Source organism: Helicoverpa armigera, chromosome 12 (genome assembly GCF_030705265.1).
Source record: "Helicoverpa armigera isolate CAAS_96S chromosome 12, ASM3070526v1, whole genome shotgun sequence".
Lineage (NCBI taxonomy): Eukaryota > Metazoa > Arthropoda > Insecta > Lepidoptera > Noctuidae > Helicoverpa > Helicoverpa armigera.
The window spans coordinates 5,938,028-5,958,873 of NC_087131.1; the positions used below are offsets into that span (position 1 = coordinate 5,938,028).

The 20,846-nt window shown below is 36.8% G+C and overlaps 1 protein-coding gene across 5 annotated transcripts in view; it reads right to left on the reverse strand.

Moving 5' to 3' along the window:
• Positions 1-1,352: 1,352 nt before the first annotated feature.
• The window catches only part of LOC110374247 (intermembrane lipid transfer protein Vps13), a 35,390-nt gene continuing 15,896 nt past the window's right edge, over positions 1,353-20,846 (reverse strand). The window contains exons 31-60 of one of the 5 annotated variants that reach the window (XM_049838770.2): positions 20,529-20,722; positions 20,036-20,173; positions 18,361-18,513; positions 17,697-17,783; positions 17,475-17,608; positions 17,273-17,381; positions 16,866-17,069; positions 15,801-15,957; positions 15,425-15,543; positions 14,970-15,194; positions 14,468-14,683; positions 13,523-13,576; positions 12,710-12,913; positions 12,492-12,629; positions 12,063-12,209; positions 11,388-11,536; positions 10,772-10,903; positions 10,057-10,272; positions 9,614-9,782; positions 8,932-9,154; positions 7,606-7,781; positions 7,161-7,280; positions 6,971-7,080; positions 6,409-6,604; positions 5,905-6,054; positions 5,579-5,668; positions 5,184-5,353; positions 3,763-3,889; positions 3,379-3,504; positions 1,353-3,008 (exon numbers count right to left, since the gene is read on the reverse strand). In XM_049838770.2, coding sequence (XP_049694727.2) covers positions 2,811-3,008; positions 3,379-3,504; positions 3,763-3,889; positions 5,184-5,353; positions 5,579-5,668; positions 5,905-6,054; positions 6,409-6,604; positions 6,971-7,080; positions 7,161-7,280; positions 7,606-7,781; positions 8,932-9,154; positions 9,614-9,782; positions 10,057-10,272; positions 10,772-10,903; positions 11,388-11,536; positions 12,063-12,209; positions 12,492-12,629; positions 12,710-12,913; positions 13,523-13,576; positions 14,468-14,683; positions 14,970-15,194; positions 15,425-15,543; positions 15,801-15,957; positions 16,866-17,069; positions 17,273-17,381; positions 17,475-17,608; positions 17,697-17,783; positions 18,361-18,513; positions 20,036-20,173; positions 20,529-20,722 — 4,631 coding nt within the window. In that variant the 3' untranslated portion in view covers positions 1,353-2,810. Of the gene's footprint in view, positions 3,009-3,378; positions 3,505-3,762; positions 3,890-5,183; positions 5,354-5,578; positions 5,669-5,904; positions 6,055-6,408; positions 6,605-6,970; positions 7,081-7,160; positions 7,281-7,605; positions 7,782-8,931; positions 9,155-9,613; positions 9,783-10,056; positions 10,273-10,771; positions 10,904-11,387; positions 11,537-12,062; positions 12,210-12,491; positions 12,630-12,709; positions 12,914-13,522; positions 13,577-13,940; positions 13,983-14,467; positions 14,684-14,969; positions 15,195-15,424; positions 15,544-15,800; positions 15,958-16,865; positions 17,070-17,272; positions 17,382-17,474; positions 17,609-17,696; positions 17,784-18,360; positions 18,514-20,035; positions 20,174-20,528; positions 20,723-20,846 lie in introns of all 5 variants that reach the window. The other 4 variants (XM_049838771.2, XM_049838773.2, XM_049838772.2 and 1 more) reach the window with 4 other exon arrangements.

Consider the following 20,846-nt stretch of genomic DNA (forward strand, 5'->3'; position numbering starts at 1 on the left):
GACATCGTTAACGACGTACTCCGCTTTCATTGATAGAATTCTTACTTAGGAGGTGAAGGAACGTCTGTAACATTGCGCCTTACTTAGGTATAAGTTACATTTAACTTTTTTTACCAAAGCCAGTTTACGAACTCTCAGATATAGTTCGTAAGTACCTCTCTAGATATTTTAAACCTATTGGTACATACCAGAGCTTATGATAAATAATAATTTTAAATATCCTCCCTTCTTTTCATTTCATGCAATATATTACATACAATGTAGATATGTATGTACCTAAAATAAATCTGCTATTGAATGGTGATCAATACATAGACATCTACCTATTTTAGCTAAGATTTTAGATATCCAATTAGTCCGTTTCCAGTTCTCGTAAGTAGGTGAGAACTTTTATAGTACCTAAACCTAAACAAAGTATAACAAAGCTGTAATTCGCATGACGTCATACAATAAAACGTTTAGGTCTACTTACGCCCAAACTCTTCATGCGAACGTTCGATTCAAACAGTAATATAAGTTAAACGAGTAGGTATCTCCTAAATTTTAGCGTCCGTAAAGTGAAGATGTCATTACGCTGTAGACGTAAGAAGCATCACTCTGAATATCCGTTTTATTGTTTGAATATAAAGACCTTTATTATTACCCCGTTTGATTGTAACACGTTTGAATCGAGTTTATGATGAAATTTTACATATTAATCATGGAGATAAAATTGAGTTAGCGGTGTTTTGAACTGGTTTATTGATCACTTTATACTTATCTACCAGATGGAAATACCTTTATTGACGTTTTGCTAGGTGCTACTGGGTTAAATAGTGTATGATAGGGACGTTCTCTCGTATACATATACTTATGCCAGGCGCTGCCGTGAGTAACGATGTCATGTCGACTGACTAAATAGGCGTTTATTTCTACCGTGCAGTTCGTCCTACATTTCGCGACCGCCGTAAAATGGATCGCGTTTTGATTTATTGCTCAAATATTGGTCATACGTTTGTTATATCACTTCAATCTTTGATGAATATGACCTTTTGTCTGATTTATAGGTATAGAGGCTATTCGTCAATTAAATGCCTGTTTTCAAAATTGTCCAAGAGTGATTCCGAAACAATATCCGTCTTACCACAAAAACTTTTAAACGTCAGTTTATGCCTTGTCTAAAAAAATGTCAAATTATGACGTTGACATATGGTTCATTTTGCTGCCAAAATTTTATTAGACAAGCGTAAAACAGGGTTTAAAGTTTTTGTAGTAAGGCCCTATAGGTTTAACTGGTTCTATTTTTATATCGCCCTAAAGTACTCAATTATTACAGCTTACTACTCAAAAGTGGGACACAAATAAAAAAGACGTTTCTGTATATATATTATATTGAAAATGTTCTTACACAAGCTTGAACAAGACAAAACGAATACCAAGTGAGTAAATTGTGCAACAGGCAATAATAACAAAGTTGGCTTTTATATCTAATTAAACAAGTTATGCATAAAAGCTTCAACAAATAAACATAATATCAAATTAAGAAATTTTACATCTCGAAGCCACTGGTAAGGCTAGCGCACATCGGCTAAGCAAATACATACAAACGGTTAGATTGTGCACTCAACCTAAAATAACTTAGTATTCGAATACACTATATCTAGTGTAACAAAAAACTTAAAGCAATCATTAACAAACAGTTGAAAAAACCAGCAAAATAACGTCAGCTTTCTAAACATCGATCATAAGGCACTGGTATGGAAAGCCTCAACAATGGAAGCCACCCTGGCTTAGCGTTTTCATTCAACAAATAATGTATAAAAAATCAACTCTTTCAAATTATGTTTGTACTATCGGGCTTCGATAAAACAAACAGAATTAATACACTTACTTCACTGATTTTGTCTCTGTAATATTAAACTTACAATAACAACATATTGTGAATAACGTTACATAGTCTATAAGTACATAACATAACGAATATCATATTCGAATATTTAAGTAGTACAGTCTACAGCAATAGACTTCAACTGAGTATTGGAACAGAGAATTGATTACATATTAATTTCCTTTTTTAACGAACTTTAAATATTTGAAATATGTAGTACCAACGGTATAATAAACTCAACGGCGTAAGTCAATAAATAAGTAGTAAAGGAAGACTGAAATCTTGTAACAACTTACAGAATATTAATCTTAAATAGGTAAATGCATAGAGATATATTTAATATTTAAATATACTTTTAAAAAGTTTAAATGTATTTAAAGTACCAGAAAAGAGATATTTTTAAACTCATTCACCTCTTTTGTACTCTAATAAGGCTACATCCTTCTACACAGCTACAAGATCTCGATAAGTCTGGAAAGTCAGCCAAAGAGTAACCAAATTCTCGACATTCAATGATATTTAAGGTCATGTACAATATCTCTCTCATTTTACACAAGGTTGGTATATTACTAAACGGTAAAAATATGTAAAATAATCAAAACTCTAACTACATACACAACATGTCATAACCACGATATTCAATTCCATAATTGTACTCAGCATACAAATTGCATTGACACCATCACGTAAAAAGGTATTATAAAAATATAACAAGCACACGGTTCTCAAAACAGATAAACACCGATACGCTAAAGTACATAAATACATAGTCCATATGAAGCACTGCTCACAGCGAGGGAAGGGTTTAGCGGAAGCCTTTGGGGCCGAGGTGGTGCATGTTAAAGTGATAGGCGAAAGTAAGCAATGCGGTGCGATAATCAAATATAAGTAGAAAGAACTGTGCCAACCATTCTGAAGGCGTCATTCTTTCTACTGCCTCATGTCAACGAGTTTGCATCAGCCGCTGGCACTGTGCGAGCAAGTACTTCTTCTGTTGTTCGTCGTAGAGGAATATCACCTTGCCGGACCCGGACGTGGGGAACATTCCTAGCACCTTTTTCTTGGCAGTGGGGATGTAGACGCCTTTGTTGACGGCTGTTGGCACTTCAGGGAGCTCCGACCAGAGATACGTCCATACAATCTGTTTCAAAATTATTAAAATTAGGAATTTCGAAGAAAAATATTCATATAACTTCAAAACTGCAATGGCATATGTAAAACTTCTAATTAAGAAAAAATAGTGTTATGCAGTTTCTAGAGTTTAATAACAAGTTTGCTACATTACTCGGTATCTCAAAATTTAACTTTAATATCGAAAGATATTAGAACTTTCTTAGCACTTTGCAGTGGACATGTGTTTGTAAGGTCGTTGCGGAGTGTATCATGAAATATTTACTAGTTGCAGGAACGAGCGCCGGACGGGATAGGTTTGATATACATTATACATGACCTCAGTTCTCGATAAACAATTTTATTGGAAAGATAAGGTATTATTTTTGATTAGTTCGTACCTGCCAGCCGCCGAAGACATTGTTCTTCTCAATGTATAGCATGCGCTTGTCGGTGCACATGACTACTTCTTTACCGGCAATTACCCACACGTGAGCTTCGTACGTGTCCGTGCTGACGTATTTACCCTGTTTCAATATAATTATAAAATTAGTAAAAATATTTTTTGATGAGGTCCTAGTATCCGAATTTCTGCAGACATCTCACAGAGATGATATTAACGAAATTCAGAAGTGCATTTTCAGAATTTTAATACAATGCGATTTTCAGACAAGAAGTAGGCAGAAATGGAAAGATTTACGGACAACCTAAGGGCTGTGATGGATGGATAGATGTGATTTTCAGCCATGGTATTGTTTATTCTCGTAATATATTTTGGTGCATACCTTTTCAAGCTCGAACAACATCTTATATCCTTCAGCATGGAGCCTCGAGTATGGCCTGACGCCACAGTCGGGCGCCATGTATCGCGCAGGTCGACGCTTCGTCACTTCTTCAGACATATCCGCCGCTCTATAGTTACACAAATACAATATTAGTCTAATTATGTACAAGTTTCGTAGAAGTTTCATCATACGTAGTATGCGATATTTTATAAATTGTGTGCCGTTAATGACACAAATTTTTCCAAGAATTTAAGTTTGAAATACAGAATTTTAGAACGTAATAATAAATAAAAGCATAACACTTAATTATAGAACGCCACATTAAATCATAAGCAACAGAAATAAAGCATTAGTAACACACAAACAACCACAACTACTTACTTCAAATGAAACATGCACGCAATGGATTACAATAATGCAAATGAAAATGTTTTTTTGTTATTATTACATGATTGTTTTAAATAACAATTACATTTTTTGCAGTAAGTATTTCACTTTACTCAACTACCCTCCATTATCTCTTCTTACAACCTTTAGTACTTCCTTCTAATAAACACCACATTACATATCTAGTATAATGTACCGGATGCACATGAAAACGTCTTTTGGGTTATTACATCTACGAAGTTTCTTTGCTATATCTCACTTCACTCAACTCCCCCTCATTATCTCTACTTATAAAATACATTTGTTTAGTACTTCCTTCTAACAAGCACAACTTTACATATCTAATCGAAAGTACCAACTTTACCTACAAAACATCTAACCCGACTGTTAACCTCACCACCTCTTAACAGACGTGAGCAGTCCCGAGGTGAAGTCGACGACGCCGCCGACGGGGCGCACTACCAGCCCCACGGCCCCCCGCCCCAGCCCCTTCACGAACCCCCCCGCACCGCCCTCGTGAGCACCCTGGAGGGGCCGGATCAGCACGCCGCGGACACCATCCACTACGCCCTAAGTTTAAACGTACTCAGTGATCGCGATTCGGAAAGTTAGATGATGATTTATGTGATATCGTCGTTTGCACCCCTGGGATTTTTTTGCCAAATCATAGATAGCTCATTCCGATATGACTAGCATGGAATACTTCGAACACTAATAATTCCTACATTTTTCTTAGAATGTATAACTGCCAGCGAACTTGCATATGCACAGCGCTGAGTATTTTCAACTGTCTTTAAAATAAGATCCAAAATGAAATGAAAAAAAGCATGTAGTCGCTCCTATGCTCTTAAATTCACCATTGAGTTAATTGATTCAAAGCATTCTTTGAATTGCGATAATTTCAATAAACATGTCGACAATGAGCAGCCCTACGTCGTAAAAAAATGATTAAAAGGCAACACAAAAGAGCATGCAACGCGTATAACAAACATGCAACACACAAGCATGCAAAAGGCTCTTCATTCATGCGTCACCTCTTGACGGCGTCAAGTGAGCCGGACGCGAAGTCGACGACGCCGGCGGTGGGACGAGCCACGAGCCCCACAGCGCCTTTACCGAGCCCCCGGAAGAACCCTTCCACGCCCTGCTCGCGAGCACCCTCTATGGGCTTCGTGAACACTCCCGTCACGCCGTCTACTACACCCTGTTTATATCGATGACATAATGAAATTTAGAAAAAATCGTAGCGCATTGGCTACTCAGTAGATAATTTTATTCATAGAATTCAAGCTCATAATCGCCATTTTGAACTTAGCGTTCATTTTTTTTTTGTTATGTCCAAAATTGTCATTCAATTCAAAGTCGTTCTAATAAATATTTGTATTAGTTTGCGATTCATCGCTTTACATAATAAAAAACTAGCACGTACCATAACCAGTCCTTTACCGCTTCTCGCAAGACCTTCTTGAAGATTCGCTGGTGGCTTATTGATATTGTCCCTACGGCGTCTCTGGTAATCCTAAGGAAGTACCATAACAGTATGTAATGCAATTCAAATAGAAAGTAAATAAGTAGTCAGTAATTATCTATTTTCATTGTGATTAATGTTCCTGCGTGTTCAGAAAAAGTTGGGTAAGTTCTGCTACTTATGGCATCAGTCAAAGGACTTAACATTATCAATCCACATCCAGAAGTAGGTACCTTCTCTAGGGACGCGGGTGAATTTACAAGAAACAGCTAGTATTTTATATTTACCTTATCTAGCGAGAGTGCAGCAAGCCCATGTCCCATAGCGCCTGTGATACGCGACACGGCTCCAGCCGCGCCGCCCACTGTGTGTCCGACCAGCGAACGTACGCCCAAGAACAGACCCTCGGCAAACTCGCCCGGACCTTGGATTGCACCCTGGATAAGAATGTAAGTCATGTTAATATTATAAAGGCGAGAGTAAATGGATGTTTCTTATTACTTTACTGTTCCTTTCTACTATTCCTTTTTTTTTTCAAGGTATAACATCTATTGAAATGGATTTGTAGTGATCCGATAGGATAAATAGGATACGATAAGTAGTTTTCTCCCAAGCACAGATAAAAGCGAGATATTTTTTAAATAGTTTATTACTGTGAAAACGATAGCGTCAAGCTTTATAATTACGAATGATAATGTTTAGAAAAAATAATGTCTCATCACCAACATAACTATAAAATATCAACATTGAGTTTTTAATTGTATGTACATATGTATTATGAAATAAATTACCTGGAAAGGCTCATAGAACAAATCTTCAACACCCTTCTTTAGTCCCACGACCAGTCCATAGGGGTTGCCTATTACATCTAACCCGAGGACTAGAACATAAAGTTGCTTGAGAGCTTGTCCCGTGTAGTGGTTCTGTACTTGACCGATCAACTCCTTCTGAGATAAGAACTCGTAGTTCCTTTCGTAGTACGACAATCTGGTGGAAAAAAAATATGTTGATAATTGTGTTCGACGTTTAGTATCAGTAAAAAGAATAATCTGATTGATGCATAGGGAAATCTTATCATTCTGAGCTATTCATATTTTGCAGACGGTTCTTTAATATGAAAATGTCGAAGTTGCCCATTGAATTGGGTTGATTAGATGAAATATGCATGTAAAACACTGGCAGCCGACCCAAACATAAGTTAGGCAGATGACGATGAAATGAAGACAAGGTTGTCATCATGAAATTAAGCCACATGAAATTACCTTATCATGGCAGTATTATTATCATACTCAAAGTATACAAACATGTTTCTCTCATATTATGAAAGCTACTCAATTTACTCAAAGATCTTACTTGAATACGACGTCATTCATGTCCGTCAAAGTAACACCGATGCTCTGCAGTACTGTGCCAACAAACGTTGGTAGTTGTGTCGTGCCACCGAGAGAGAACGAAACGTGAACCTAAAGCACAAAGTAATAAAGTTCAAAATCAAATTATAAAATCTATGTGAATATTTTACATCATTGGGTTTGGGTTTTACCTTGAGTGGCGACAAATGCAGATTATCGTAGAAATTCTTGAGATCTGATGCGACCCCTATCGCTGCTAAAGCTTCTAATGGCTGTCCTGCTTTTTCTAAATCGAGTTGGAATGCGTCCAGCTGCAATACAAAATAATTATTAGGTTCCGTTTACATTGACAGGATGCTATTACATATTTTTCGGACTCAGTAAATTAGCAAAAGATCTCGAGCCAAAACACAGACACGAAATTTTTTTTTTCTTTGCAAAAATGAAAACGACTTTAACAATATTACTAAAGCCTTCTAAGTCTGACAAATACTACGCCGAATCTGCATCAAAATCTGTTCAGACAAACGTGAGATTATAGTGTAGTAGTGCGCACAAACATACATATTATATTCATACATATGGGTAAAACTGAGAAGCTCCTTTATTAAGTCACTTAAAAATAAAATCACTAACCGCTTCTTGTTCATTGAGCGACCGTTGTGGGAACATGCCCATGAGTGCGTTGATCAGTCCCATATCCACCTTCACGTGGAACTCTTGAATCAGCACCTTATAGTATTTGTACTGACGGACCATACTGTGTTCCATCAACCGTTCGACTATCGACACTTCGATAAACGGTTTCATACCTAAAATATACAAAATTATTAAGCCATATGTATTGAATCGATTACTTAAAAAACATTGGTTAGAAAACTTTCTAATTTACAAACAAAACGTAGTATCTGTACTGTATTATTACTATTATTTTACCTGTCAAGCAGGCTCTTAGTATATCCTTACTAATATTATAAATGGGAAAGTGAGTTTGTTTGTTTGTTTGTTTGTTTGTTTGTTCCGCTTTCACGCCGTAACTACTGAACCGATTGCTTTGAAATTTTGCAGCCGTAAAGTTAGAAGTCCGGATTAAATAATAGGGTACTTTTTATCCCGAAAAAAATAGATATTCCCGAGGGAAAAAAAAATATTGTTTGCTTGATGGATGGATTGTAGATGGCGCTGTGTGTCCAATATAACCGAATTCCACGCGGGCGAAGCCGCGGGCGGAAAGCTAGTAAGTATCTAAATGCGAAAACATGTACTTGGTTAATGGTTGCACAATATAGGTATTATTTTTGTTAGCTTTTAATACTGTATGTTTTCCGAATGTATTAAAATAAAAAGAAACGAATTATATGCTTTTAATAGTCTATCGAACAAGCGTTTTTGAGCAAGCAGTTAGCCACTCTCGTCTATATTCTAGCGGTATCAAGCATTTACCTCGAGGCACTATGTTCGAATTCCCCAGTCATGCAAAAAAGATTAGGTACAATTTAGAATAAGTCCTACGATTTTGTAGAACATTGGAGATGGATGACATGACCAATGGTGTCTCAATAATGAGTAGATGTTCATCAGGTTTTTTTTCAGACATGTCAACCATGGTGATTATACCGAATTTTCATGTAGGTATTTTTAATATTATTCTAAATTTTATTAAACAAACATGAGTAAACAGTATCTTAGTGCGTTTTCAAACTGGTGTTGTACCTATACACCCAAAAGGGTTGATTTTTAACATGAAATATATTTATTTTCTGTTGATAACTTTAACACGTAATTTTTTTAAACTTTGTTTGCTAATAAATTAAGCCGGTTTATGAATCCGGTATTTCCAGAAGTCCAGATTGAAGAAAAATAATTAATTTGTTCACCACTTATACCAATTTGTTGAAAAAAACCCAATGAAGTATGTATGCACGTATAAAACGATCATATTAAGAAACATATTATACTGACCACTAGGATCCTCATTAGCGATAGACCTTGGGGGAGGTACGGGAGCCAGCACGACTGGGAAGGTGGGCAGCGGCAACTGCTGGTCTACTTGCAGGCGGTGCAGGCGAGCGTGCAGGCGCCGCGAGTGCGGGGTCAGCCCGTATGACGCCCAGAGACCGGGTTGCAGGGTACGGCGGAGAAGACGGACGGATGGCTTCAGTTGGCGCATCTCTTCGAAGTCCACCTGTATCGAGATTAATATGTAGTGATTTTTAACCGACTTCCCAAAAAGCGCAAGTTCTCAATTTGCCCGTATTTTTTTTTTTATTCGTGGTTTTACAATTTGTAAAGTAGATGAAAATAAAATAACATCTATTAAGATTTTAAAAAGAACCTACCAGTCTGTTGTTGTTTATAGCATTGTACAATGAATATTTAGCGAGCTTGACTTGATAATAACATATGCCCTGATATGCATTATTTATTTACTTATGTTTAACTGAGCAAATAAATAAGCTAATAAGTTTGTATGTGGATGATTTTTATATTTGTGGAACAAATTTTCACTAATCGCAGGCCAAAGACGCAAAGAAGATAACACTTAGTAACACACTTAACACAGAGTAGGTGCACGGAGAAAAAATCTTTAACATCTAAATCTGTGTGAGTTTTTGATGAGCACTTCAAAATTAATAAAACTTACCTCAACTTTCTCATCAATTTGTACTCTAGGCGAGAGTATTTCAGTAGTGCTGACCATCTTCTCAGCCATGTATCGTTGATAATGTTCTTCTAACTGCAGCAGCTTCGGCCCTTCAATCTTTTTGTACCGGCGAGCTCCCACTTTGCATTGCTCCCATATTATACCAGAACTAGAAACAATATTGAATTATTGAATCATAAATGTACTGCCCAACTTTAAAAATTACTACGAATGATCCTCAAGAAATATCGAATTTTGAGTTTAGTTCATAAATTATATGTATTTTTTTGCTTTGAACATTTCAAAAATTAACATGTATTGATTGAGACTTCCTCGAGATACTCGTCCAAAATACTTGATCTAGGGCAAGTCGAACATAATCACAGTTTTACTGTTTTGAAATTATATAACCGCACTATAAAACAATAACAACAGTAACATACTTAGAAATACTGATGTAAACAATCTCCAATTGTTCGGGATCGTTCACCAGCGACAATCCTATGCCTTGCATAGACAATACAAGTTCGGTATCGACTAACTCAGCTTCGCCGATAGTGTGGGCACCACTAGCGAGTATCGGATCGTCAGTGAATAGTATCACTCTCTGTAGACCGTCGAGGAACGATACCCAGTATACTCGGGTGGTTTCGTTGATCCTGTAAAGTTATATTTATATCAATAATATGTTTTACCAAGCATGCCTAGCGCGATGAGTTGTGAGGAGATTTCCTAATCTCCTCACAACTTGGGGGTGACCTCTTTCGAGCAGTGTAAGTTTAAGGCTATGACAATATGAGGGAGTATGTAGGAGGAGTACATAAGAGAGAATATAGGGACAGTGAATAAGGAAGAACTTAGGATTAGTACACAAAGAAATATAGCAGTAGACTTCCTCTATGTACTCTACTATGTACTTGGATTATAACTTGTGGGATTACATCAAAATAATAAAAAATGGACGTTCCAAGTAAATCAGTGTTGTGTGCACGCCCAGAAAGCCATCTACGGTAGATCCGTCAGAGTAATAAATGTGAAAACAATTTTACATGTTACTAAGTATCTTACCGACTGTCAGTGAGATGTAAAATAAACAATATAACAGACCCCAAAATGACGGATAATAAACAGCTGCCGATTATAACAAAGTATACATACATAAAATCTCCAATGCCATCTTTTCTCAGATCGTTTTCAATCTCCTTCTTCTTGTGACCTGCAAATATCATAACGCGAGGTCCTGCGGGGTTATCCCACGTGTAAAGCATTTTGTGCATTGAAGACAGTGACCTGAAAATTCAATGATACATTGAGTTTTATTTTGAAGATGAATAAAAATTTCCTACAATATCATATAAGAATTAAATAGGACTAGTGACTTTAGATAGAAGTACATTAATCAGCACAAAATACCATTACCGAATCCCGTGTAACAGCTAGCTCTAATATTTCACAGGAGACGGTTATGGTTATTGAGTTTGTTTCTAAGCAAATCTACTTCAAGCGGTTCAGTCGTTTTACAGTAAAAGCGTATAAACGCAAAATCTATTTTTAATCCATACTAATATTATAAATCTAAGTAAAAATTTAAAGTTTGTATTGTAGGGGGTAATCTTTGGAACCGTTGGTCGGATTTCCAAAAACTTCACTGACAGAAAGCAACAATATTTCTGAGTGCCATAGGCTATATTTTATCCCGATATGGGCAGTAGTTCCTACGGGACGCGGGCGAAACCGCGGAAAAACGGCTACTAATTAATAAACGGATTCTCACTTAGTATTAACATTCTCCTTCTCATAAACAGTGATGTCGTAGGGCGAGAAGTTGACGAGTAGCGCGGGCGCATGTCCGTCGCGGTACTGACGCACTGTGATGTACGTGCCGCCTTCAGTCAGCTGCACTTCCACGTGGAGACCGCCGAACTGTATTAACAGGAAAATATAGTTAATTTATTACCTACTGATAGCTGATGTTCCATGACATATTAACTCCATAGCCTTTTCCCAACTATGTCGAGGTCGGCTACCAGTCTTACCGGGTGCAGCAGATTACCAGTGTTTACAAGGAGCGACTGCCTCTCTGACCTAATCAAAACTTAATGTCAGTGTCAGACTTACCGACTTTTGACTACCCGTAACTTATAAGTATATAGGTATTGTAATAATATGTGCTCCACTAAATGCTCCTTTATTTGCTCTAGTATGTACTTCCTTATGCATTCCTTCATGTACAATACCTCCCCTATAATATCCCTTATATATTTTCCCCCTATCTACCCTCTCATTTACATAAATTTAATTAATGTTATTTTTGAGAAGGATGGCCCCACAAACAATTTTTTTAGGTCTGGAATCGCCCGTGTGCCATATCAGATTTTCCTCAAATGTTTCAGACATCTAAACAGCTCATTTAAGATATATTAAACTACATACATACACAAGAACTTACCTCGTTATTGAGCTTCAAGCAAACTGAATGTTGTTCGGTATATAAGAATGGTGCGGCGTAGTCGGCGGAGCCAGCGACTCGCATTAACAATAACTTGTCTTCCCTCTCTATGACCGGCCATAGAGGCGCGCTTGATTTTTGAGCAACCTGGAACATAAACCATTTTTATCAAACAAGGGCCGATTTTTCAATCGCAATTTAATATTTTACTGAAGAATATGGTTGATACTTTGACAGCTCTTGTGTAAAAAATGTGTCAAATCTCTATATTTAGATAGAAGTTAACTGATGATTTTAAAACCCGCAGTCAAATAATCTCCCGAATAAGTATTCCGATGTAAAGAAATTTATGACATCAAATTACTTCCTACCCCCATACAAGCATTCAGTCAAGAGAAAAGTCGAACTGATTGTTCAACGTAATCTTACCGTGATCCAAGGGTCACCAGATCTGTGCAGCTCTTGGTATTGAATATCGAAAGGCGCTTCATTGATGATCAAGAAGTACGGCGTGAATATAACCATTTTGGTCAAACTGTTGAACGTCAGCTGATTTGTAACTGCCACCTGAGAACATTAAACATATTTAAAAATAATTTTATTTTTCACATTTTCTTTATTTTTTCCTTTTCAAAAAAAGTCCTTACCTGATAAGTTCTTCCCTCATGTTTACAAATAATAACACCAGAACTTCCAGGAACGTCCAACGAGAACTTGTCAGACCATTCCCCAAACTCCACCCTTATAGCCGCTTTCTTCTTACCAAAGAAATTCTTTGCGCGGAACGAAAACAGTATAGGCTCCTTATATTCTTTAGGATGGAATATCACGTTGCCTGTTTCATCCACATTCTAAAAAAGAACAAAAATTTTAAAAATTTACCACAAATGTGTGTGTCCCGCGATTTGTGAATGCTGCTGTGCGGAGCATTATCCTGTACCTTAAAGCTTGCTTACCGTAACCCCGAAATTTAACATAAATAACGCTAAACAAATATACATTAACTATGGTGTTATTAAATGGAGCTCGGGTTAATGTGTCATCATGCAATACCTAAGCTCATGCTACGAGTAAATACGTCACTGGTTCAACTGCTATTAATACTTACAATACTACTACATGCTGCTAAAAAGCAAATAAATGCAGTAGGGTCATGGTAATCCACAAAAACTAAAGCTACAATTTGTGCATTTTTTTTCTCGTTTTAACAAAACAACATTTAACAGACAAACTGACCCCAACCTTTCCAGCGAAGTTGAGTAATCTGTGTACAAATATTCAGTAAGTATCAATTTTTAACCGATAAAATGTGTGTGACTCAAAATTCCACCACAAGTAACGTTAAAACGTGTACAAGTTTAACCAAAACCTGTCAGGAGTGCTTTATGTAGAATAATGCCGTTTGCAAAATAATGTAACCATGTATATCTTAAAAGTTCTAATATGACGTTTGCACTTACCGGCAAACAAGAAGTATGGCGTCTAAGTAATTTACTGCAACATGAATGCTTAATCTGTAATTTCATTAAAATAGAGAAACCCATACAATATTCGTTAAATTAGTGCCTATAAATAACACTTATCTAAACAAATAAAAATATCTGTATCATTGCACCAACTCTATTGTGTCAATACACTATCACATAAATACTCTGGATTAGGCTATGACCCCACTGAAAAACGCATGCTATAAACAACAATTTATTAAATACAAGGCAATGATCATAAATATCGAAACCAAAAAATCCTAAAACTATTGCTTTGAGATGAAGCTTGTTAGACTTAGAAAGCAGTATCGGGACCGAATAAAGGATTAAAAAAAAATAATGAAAGAAAAAAAAACTATTTAAAAATATTCACAGATCATCTCAAAGATACCTTGTTGGGTGTGCTGGAGTCTTTTTCTGGTTTCTTTGATTTCTGTAACCACGCAATGTATTTATGACCAATCGTATTTAAAGGTCTACTCCAATATTACGAATGAAGCCAACTTCACGAGATGTGTCAATGACTTAGTATAATGACAAGACAATACAGTTAGTATAGCTTGATAGAATGACTACTTACTGTACTGCTCATACTTGATAGCTTCAATAAAGTACTAAATACACAAGATACAAGGTGTTAATTGATAATTACTTCCTAGCTTTCAAACTTCATATACCCCTACTGACTGCATTAATACATCTTATCAAGTAAAACAATAATGAGTATAAAAACGAACAGCATCGACTGTTAATATTCATACTCATCACACCAATGTGTTCTGAAGCGATGAATGTCTTTTAAAATTTTGAATTTCCACCTTGTTATTGAACAACATTTAAACCAATTATTGCCAAAACCATCGCACACATGGCACAGAACACCTCAATTTTAAATGAAGACTTAAAATTACTACTTACCCTATAACACAATGTGAAGCCGGTTTTGTTGAGCATCCAGAATGGGCAATATAGAGATAAGACCTGAGTTCCTTCCATGTCCACACTATGCATACCCAAGTCTAGAGTCATTACTGAAGGGCTGTCGTGAGATTCGAAAGACCACACTGAAAGTTCTGTCTCACTATCAGGAAGGTTCTTCGTACAAACCCAACATTTGTCGAGGTAGTTTTTGATCTAGAATAACGAAAATAACATGTTTTTTTTTTAATTTCTTTTTAAACATCTTGTCAGATTCATTTTTAACCCGAAGGTTTCCATACCATCGCACCATTACAGAATGTTGTCATTACATAAGGCGGTCCTTAGACAGCACGATATGATCGCAAAATATCACGATATTGTAGAAATTTATCGACGTTTAGGCTTAGTATTGCAGTGCAGGGCAAATTCTTCTCAACTTAATTCCGCCGCTTACAAATAAACAGGTTTTAGAAAGTCCTAGAAAGATTTTAAAACTTACCATAATAACAATAGAAGCGCGGTTAGGCGACAGATGCGACAAGTGGAACATTTCTCCTGGCTGGAATACTTGCGTCCTCTTCAGACCTAACTGAGAGACGACGATCTCAACGGGCAAACAGTTCTGTAGCTTTACAGCTGGCTTCAGTACTATGTCGTAGCAAGATGAAGCGAACGTGTGCCGGGTCGTCTGCTCGTAGAATACTTGTTCCATTGTACCTAAGGCCTGTAGGTAAGTTAAATTTTAATGGAATTGTTTAAAGAATTATACAAAAAAATCGACTTAGGAGGTTAACAAAATTTTACACATGAATGAATCAGTATTTTTGCCCTTATAATAAAAAATGAATTTCGATAGATATAATCATCGATTTACGAAGTTAACATTAACACATTTAACTTGCAAATATCAATGGATTAATATTACATCAAACAGCCTCTGAAAATAAAACATACCCTCAAATAGAATTTCTCTCCGCTATTCTTATCTTTAGAATCGCACTGCAACAGTCTCGATATCTTCACTTCTTGTTGCAGTTCCCGCCATATGAACGGTGATACAGATACTGTAAAACCTGATCAAGAAAGAAAGGTATGTCACACAAATGGCCTAGTAGGCAAATATACCTAGAACGGAAGAATATTTGGTTAAAAAAAAACGGATTTATTGTCGACCAATGACAGTGTGACCCTTAGAATCTTCCTCTATCTCTAAATGTATATCAAAAATAAATAAAATCTATCATACGCATTATAAAGTCATAGATTAACAAAACACACAGCTACACTTGTCAAATTAAAAAAAAAAAAACACCATTTGATCATATCTTACCTTCAACGGAGTAGAACAATTCAGCAGTGGGCGTATGAACAGCCTGTAACGGCAATCGTAGAATGTCTCCGGGCTTCACGTCGCCTAGTAAACGCACCTCGTTGCCGGAAAGAGTCATGTAGTAAACTGACACGTTCACTGAGAGTGTGTTTGTTACCTGATGGTGAAAGTATGTAAAATCAAAACCAATAATCATTTATTCAAACTTGGCTGCAAAACAGGACTTTTCGAAAGTCAAATTTTTTTTACAAAAGACAGCCCCAAAACGCGCACCCGTTGCCACTTCCCATGTGTTTTTGCTAGGAAGAAGTGGCGCAACAAACTCCCCAGCAACACATATCTGTCTGTAGGTTAAAAGAATCTTTCAACAATTTTTTAAATATAAATTGTAAATATTATGGTGATGGTTCATTGAAAATATACATGAACTAATGTCCCATCAAGACCTATATCAAGATATAAACAAGATACGGCAGTAATATAATTTTTGAAGTTAATTTTTACTGAACAAAATTATGTGTCTTTTTCCCAAACTATGTTGGGGTCGGCTTCCAGTCTAACCGGATGTAGCTGAGTACCAGTGCTTTACAAGGAGCGACTGCCCTATCTGACCCCCTTAACCCAGTTACCCGGGCAACCCGATACCCCTTGGTTAAACTGGTGTCAGACTTACTGGCTTCTGACTACCCGTAACGACTGCCAAGGATGTTCAATGACAGCCGGGACCTACAGTTTAACGTGCCATCCGAAACACAGTCATTGGTGTCTAAGATATACTTAGAAAAGTTGCATTGGTACTTGCCTGACCTGGAATCGAACCCGCGCCCTCATACTCGAGAGGTTGGTTCTTTGCCCGCTAGGACACCACGACTTCCTAACAAAATTATGTAGTAAATTACTGAATTTTGTGGCGTCAAAATTTATACTTCAACAGCTGAATCAGTCTCTTTTCCTTCTTAGTTCACTTTCAGTAGAACCCGTAATGATGATGGCCTCATGACCAGACGTCTAATTTGCATTTTTTTATTCAAGTAAACAATTATAACAGACACTCAGTACACATACCTGCACAACACTTCTCAAATAAATATGCAGTGCCGCTTCCTGCATGACCACTTCGGATATAAGTCCGCGCGGTTCAACCGCGGCTACGTGCGGAACGTTCTTCTCAGGAACGCTACCCGCGAGCTTGCGGCCGAGCGGGAAGTACCGCTTGTCCGCGCGGTCCACCGGGATTTGTACGTCATCGTCTATTTCTACTATCTGAAACTTACCAGTATTTTCGATACATAATCACGAATTTGATAGTAATGTTACAACAGGAAATAAGGAATATCCATACATGTTCATAGGTTCAAACTTAGAATAACTTTACTCCGTAACTATCAGTAGTTTAGGAGTATATGTTTTAAATGGACTTTGTAGTACATCTGTGAGACTCGAGTCAGTTGTGAAATCAAACTTTGAGTTACCTTAACATTCAGCTTGAGCGGTGGAGGCGGTTCATTTAGCTTCATCAGGTTGAGTCCACCATGTTTAAGTTGCAAGGGAACGCAAGCACCCGGTTCTAAAACCACTTCCCTAAATAACAAGACATGATTAATTTAACAATTGTGCTTACAATTGCAAAACACCACAAGATTTGAGAATAAATCGTTTCTTTTATATTTTTACCTGTAGTCTGAAGAAACATATTCTTCAGTAAGGCACACCGAGAAGTCGTGGTTATCATTCAATATTAACTTGGCCGTCAAACCGGTGCAGTTGTGAAGAACATAAGGCGCTCCATGGAATGTTTTTTCAAATGACTACAAAAAATAGAATGCAGTTTATTATAATAATAGTCAAAATAATTCCAGCATATAAAGTATATATTTCTTGGTAATGTTAACTCACATCGAACTTGGATTTGGAGACAGTGGCGCCCTCACTCGCACCTTCAGCAATGGACGATGAAAATGAGTTTCCTAGAAGAGTTAGCACCTGAAATAAATCAGCAATGTGTAGAAAACCTGTTTACAACAGTTTCTAAATATTGAGAAAGTTTATACGTAAATATTCCAGTATAAAAATAATCCTATAATGTAACACTGTAAAAAGTATAAAATTATATGTACAATATATATATAAATAAAATTATATGTACTACAATAAATGTATATTGTTGTAGTATACAATTATATGTTTTTATTTAAGGGAATAAAAATGTTAGGAAAGCACCAAACGCCGTTTTATTGACCGTTATATAAAAAAAAACAATAGAGCTATTAAGTCACGTTACTTATTTCTTTGCTTCACTTATACACATAGCTTCATTTATTAACTACCCGTGCCCACGGTTTCACCTGCATCCCTAGGGAACTACATCGTACATACGGAGAGAAGTAGTTCAGATTTCTCATTATAGCTTCAGTGCCAAAAGGCGGAAATGGATATTTTTTTTCTATGGGATTATTCCTCGTGCAGTGAGTCAAAAGCTTACTTGAAATTATTAATTAATTATTATTAGGTACTTGAAATTTACATTTTAGTGAATTGTATAGATTATCCGATATCTCACCTCCATGCCAGTTCTAGTGATGGTGATCTCCAATGGCTCACTGCTAGACAATGTGATGGTCTTGTTGGCTTGCCTCTGAGCTACCGTTTGCAAATTCGCCGCTTCGTCCGTCGTGTCTATCGACGCGTGACCTTCTTGCGTATGCATTACGATCTGACAAAATAGATCATATTAGTACCTATAAATATATTTTTTATATACAAAAAATAGAAATCCTGCAATCTAAATTAAATTATTAGGGTGAAGGCCCATGTCAAACTTTTTGTATGACAGATAATCGGACCAATTTTTTGTAGGCTTTTCTGTGTTTGTAGGTTTTTCTGATAACAACGAAGGAGCCAAAAACAAAAATAAGAAGAGGAAGGCTTTTCTGACTAGGATTCTTCAATCAATTGTTTGTAAAAACCGGCCAAGTGCGAGTCGGACTCGTGCACGAAGGGTTCCGTAAATTACAGTTAAATCAACCTATCTCAAAAACTATAAGAGATACTTTGATCAAACCAAAAATCGTTGAAAGAGTTAATTAGCATGCATCACCTCTATTTTTTTTAGAATTTTATACCCCGTAGTTATAAAAATAGAGGGGGGGGGACATACTTTTTACGACTTTGAGAGCTGATATCTCAAAAACCGTTCACTTTAAGAAAAATGTTTTTTAGAAAACTTTATATCATTTTAAAAGACCTTTCCATTGATACCCCACACGGGTATGTACATCGAAAAAAAAAATTTCATCCCTCAGTTACATGTATGGGGGGCCCCACCCCCAATTCTTTTTTTTACTATTTAGTGTCATATTTTTGTAGCGGTTCATACAACACATATTCCCATCAAATTTCATCACTGTAGTACTTATAGTTTCCGAGTAAATCGGCTGTGACAGACGGACAGACGGACAGACGGACAGACGGACATGACGAAACTATAAGGGTTCCGTTTTTGCCATTTTGGCTACGGAACCCTAAAAATTATCAGTGTGTTTTATTTTTCTTCTACAAAAAGACGCTCACCGCACGGGATAAACGCTAAAGCTTTGGTTTCCTAGGAAAGCGGTGCAGTCATATAGCGGCCGTAATACAACGGCGAATGACGTCACTAGAATGTTGTCTATATAAACAAAATGGGGCGGTTTCCTAGAGACCGGTAACTGACACCGTAACTTCAAAAAGCGGTGCCGCCATTTGCATGACGGCCGTCTTGTCGGTGTCGGATGGTTTGGTGAACGTTTTATTGAAAGCGGTGAAGCTTTTTTAATCCGTATTTGTGTTTTTTTTTTTAATGAGTTCCAACTCTTAGCAGCGAGGACGACGAAATTTTAATTCGAGATTTCGTTCGTAACCACGAAGCAATAAATAATATAAAAAGTAAAGATTATAGAAAAAGTTAACTAAAACAGAATTGGTGTCGTGAAATTTGAGAAATATTAAATAAAACAGGTTAGGTTAGTAAGTATAATACAACTAAAAAAAACTTTATGACGGTGTGTTAAAACGGCCGTGGAACTTTCCACATGTCATCACCGTAAAGACGACCGTCTATTTGCGTCCGTAATATTACGGCCGCTATATGACGGCACCGCTTTCCTAGGAAACCCAAGCTTAAGAATAAGAAGAAGAAGAAAAAGACGGTCACCGATAATCGGAGCATCTCAGATTTTTGAAAATTGTAAGATTACCTCCATTTTAAGTTCCCAAGGCACATGTTTGTACTGGTAGTCCTTTAGTACTTCCACTGGTTCTATGAGCGGCTCCCATACTGCACGCTCAATGTTATAGTATGATACTTGCATCGCCCACGTCGATTCCGCGTAGAACTAAAAATGTATAATATTATAATTTCATATTACTTTCAACGCCTTTTAAACCGACTTCTCAAAAAGCCTCCTCCTTTTTCCTCAATTAGTCGTTTTTTATGATTTTTAATTATAATCATCATCTTGATAGCTGAGATAGCAGATCACAAGAGCTGTACTTTGCTGGGTACACATATAAGTAAGTCGATACATGCATCGGGAAACACTACCCTATTTAATATTTCTCCTAGAAGATAAAAAGATTTATCCGTTACAAGGACATGATTGCAGGGTAGACATATTTTGCAAAAATATCAAGAAATAAAACCACAATTATTTATACTTTGTAAATGCATAGTAACCACATATTACTTACATCTGAACTCCAATCTTTGACCTGTCCCGTGAGCGAGGCCTGCATAACGAGTACCGGTATAGTCTCGTTACCGATCTCCATTTCAAACGAGGCTACGATTGAAGGACACGATAGCAAACAGATTTCGCCTATAGGAGCGACTGTTGTCATCTCAACAGACGATTCTTCAGCGTTTATAGCTTCTTCGGCTTGCTCTGTAGGTTAAATAAGGTAAGGGTTAAGTAGTGTTGTTCTTAGATAAAAACATTATTCAAATAAATAGGAATCGTTACTTGAGCTAAGCAAAGGGAACGGACAAGTCTTTTGTAGATTATCCTG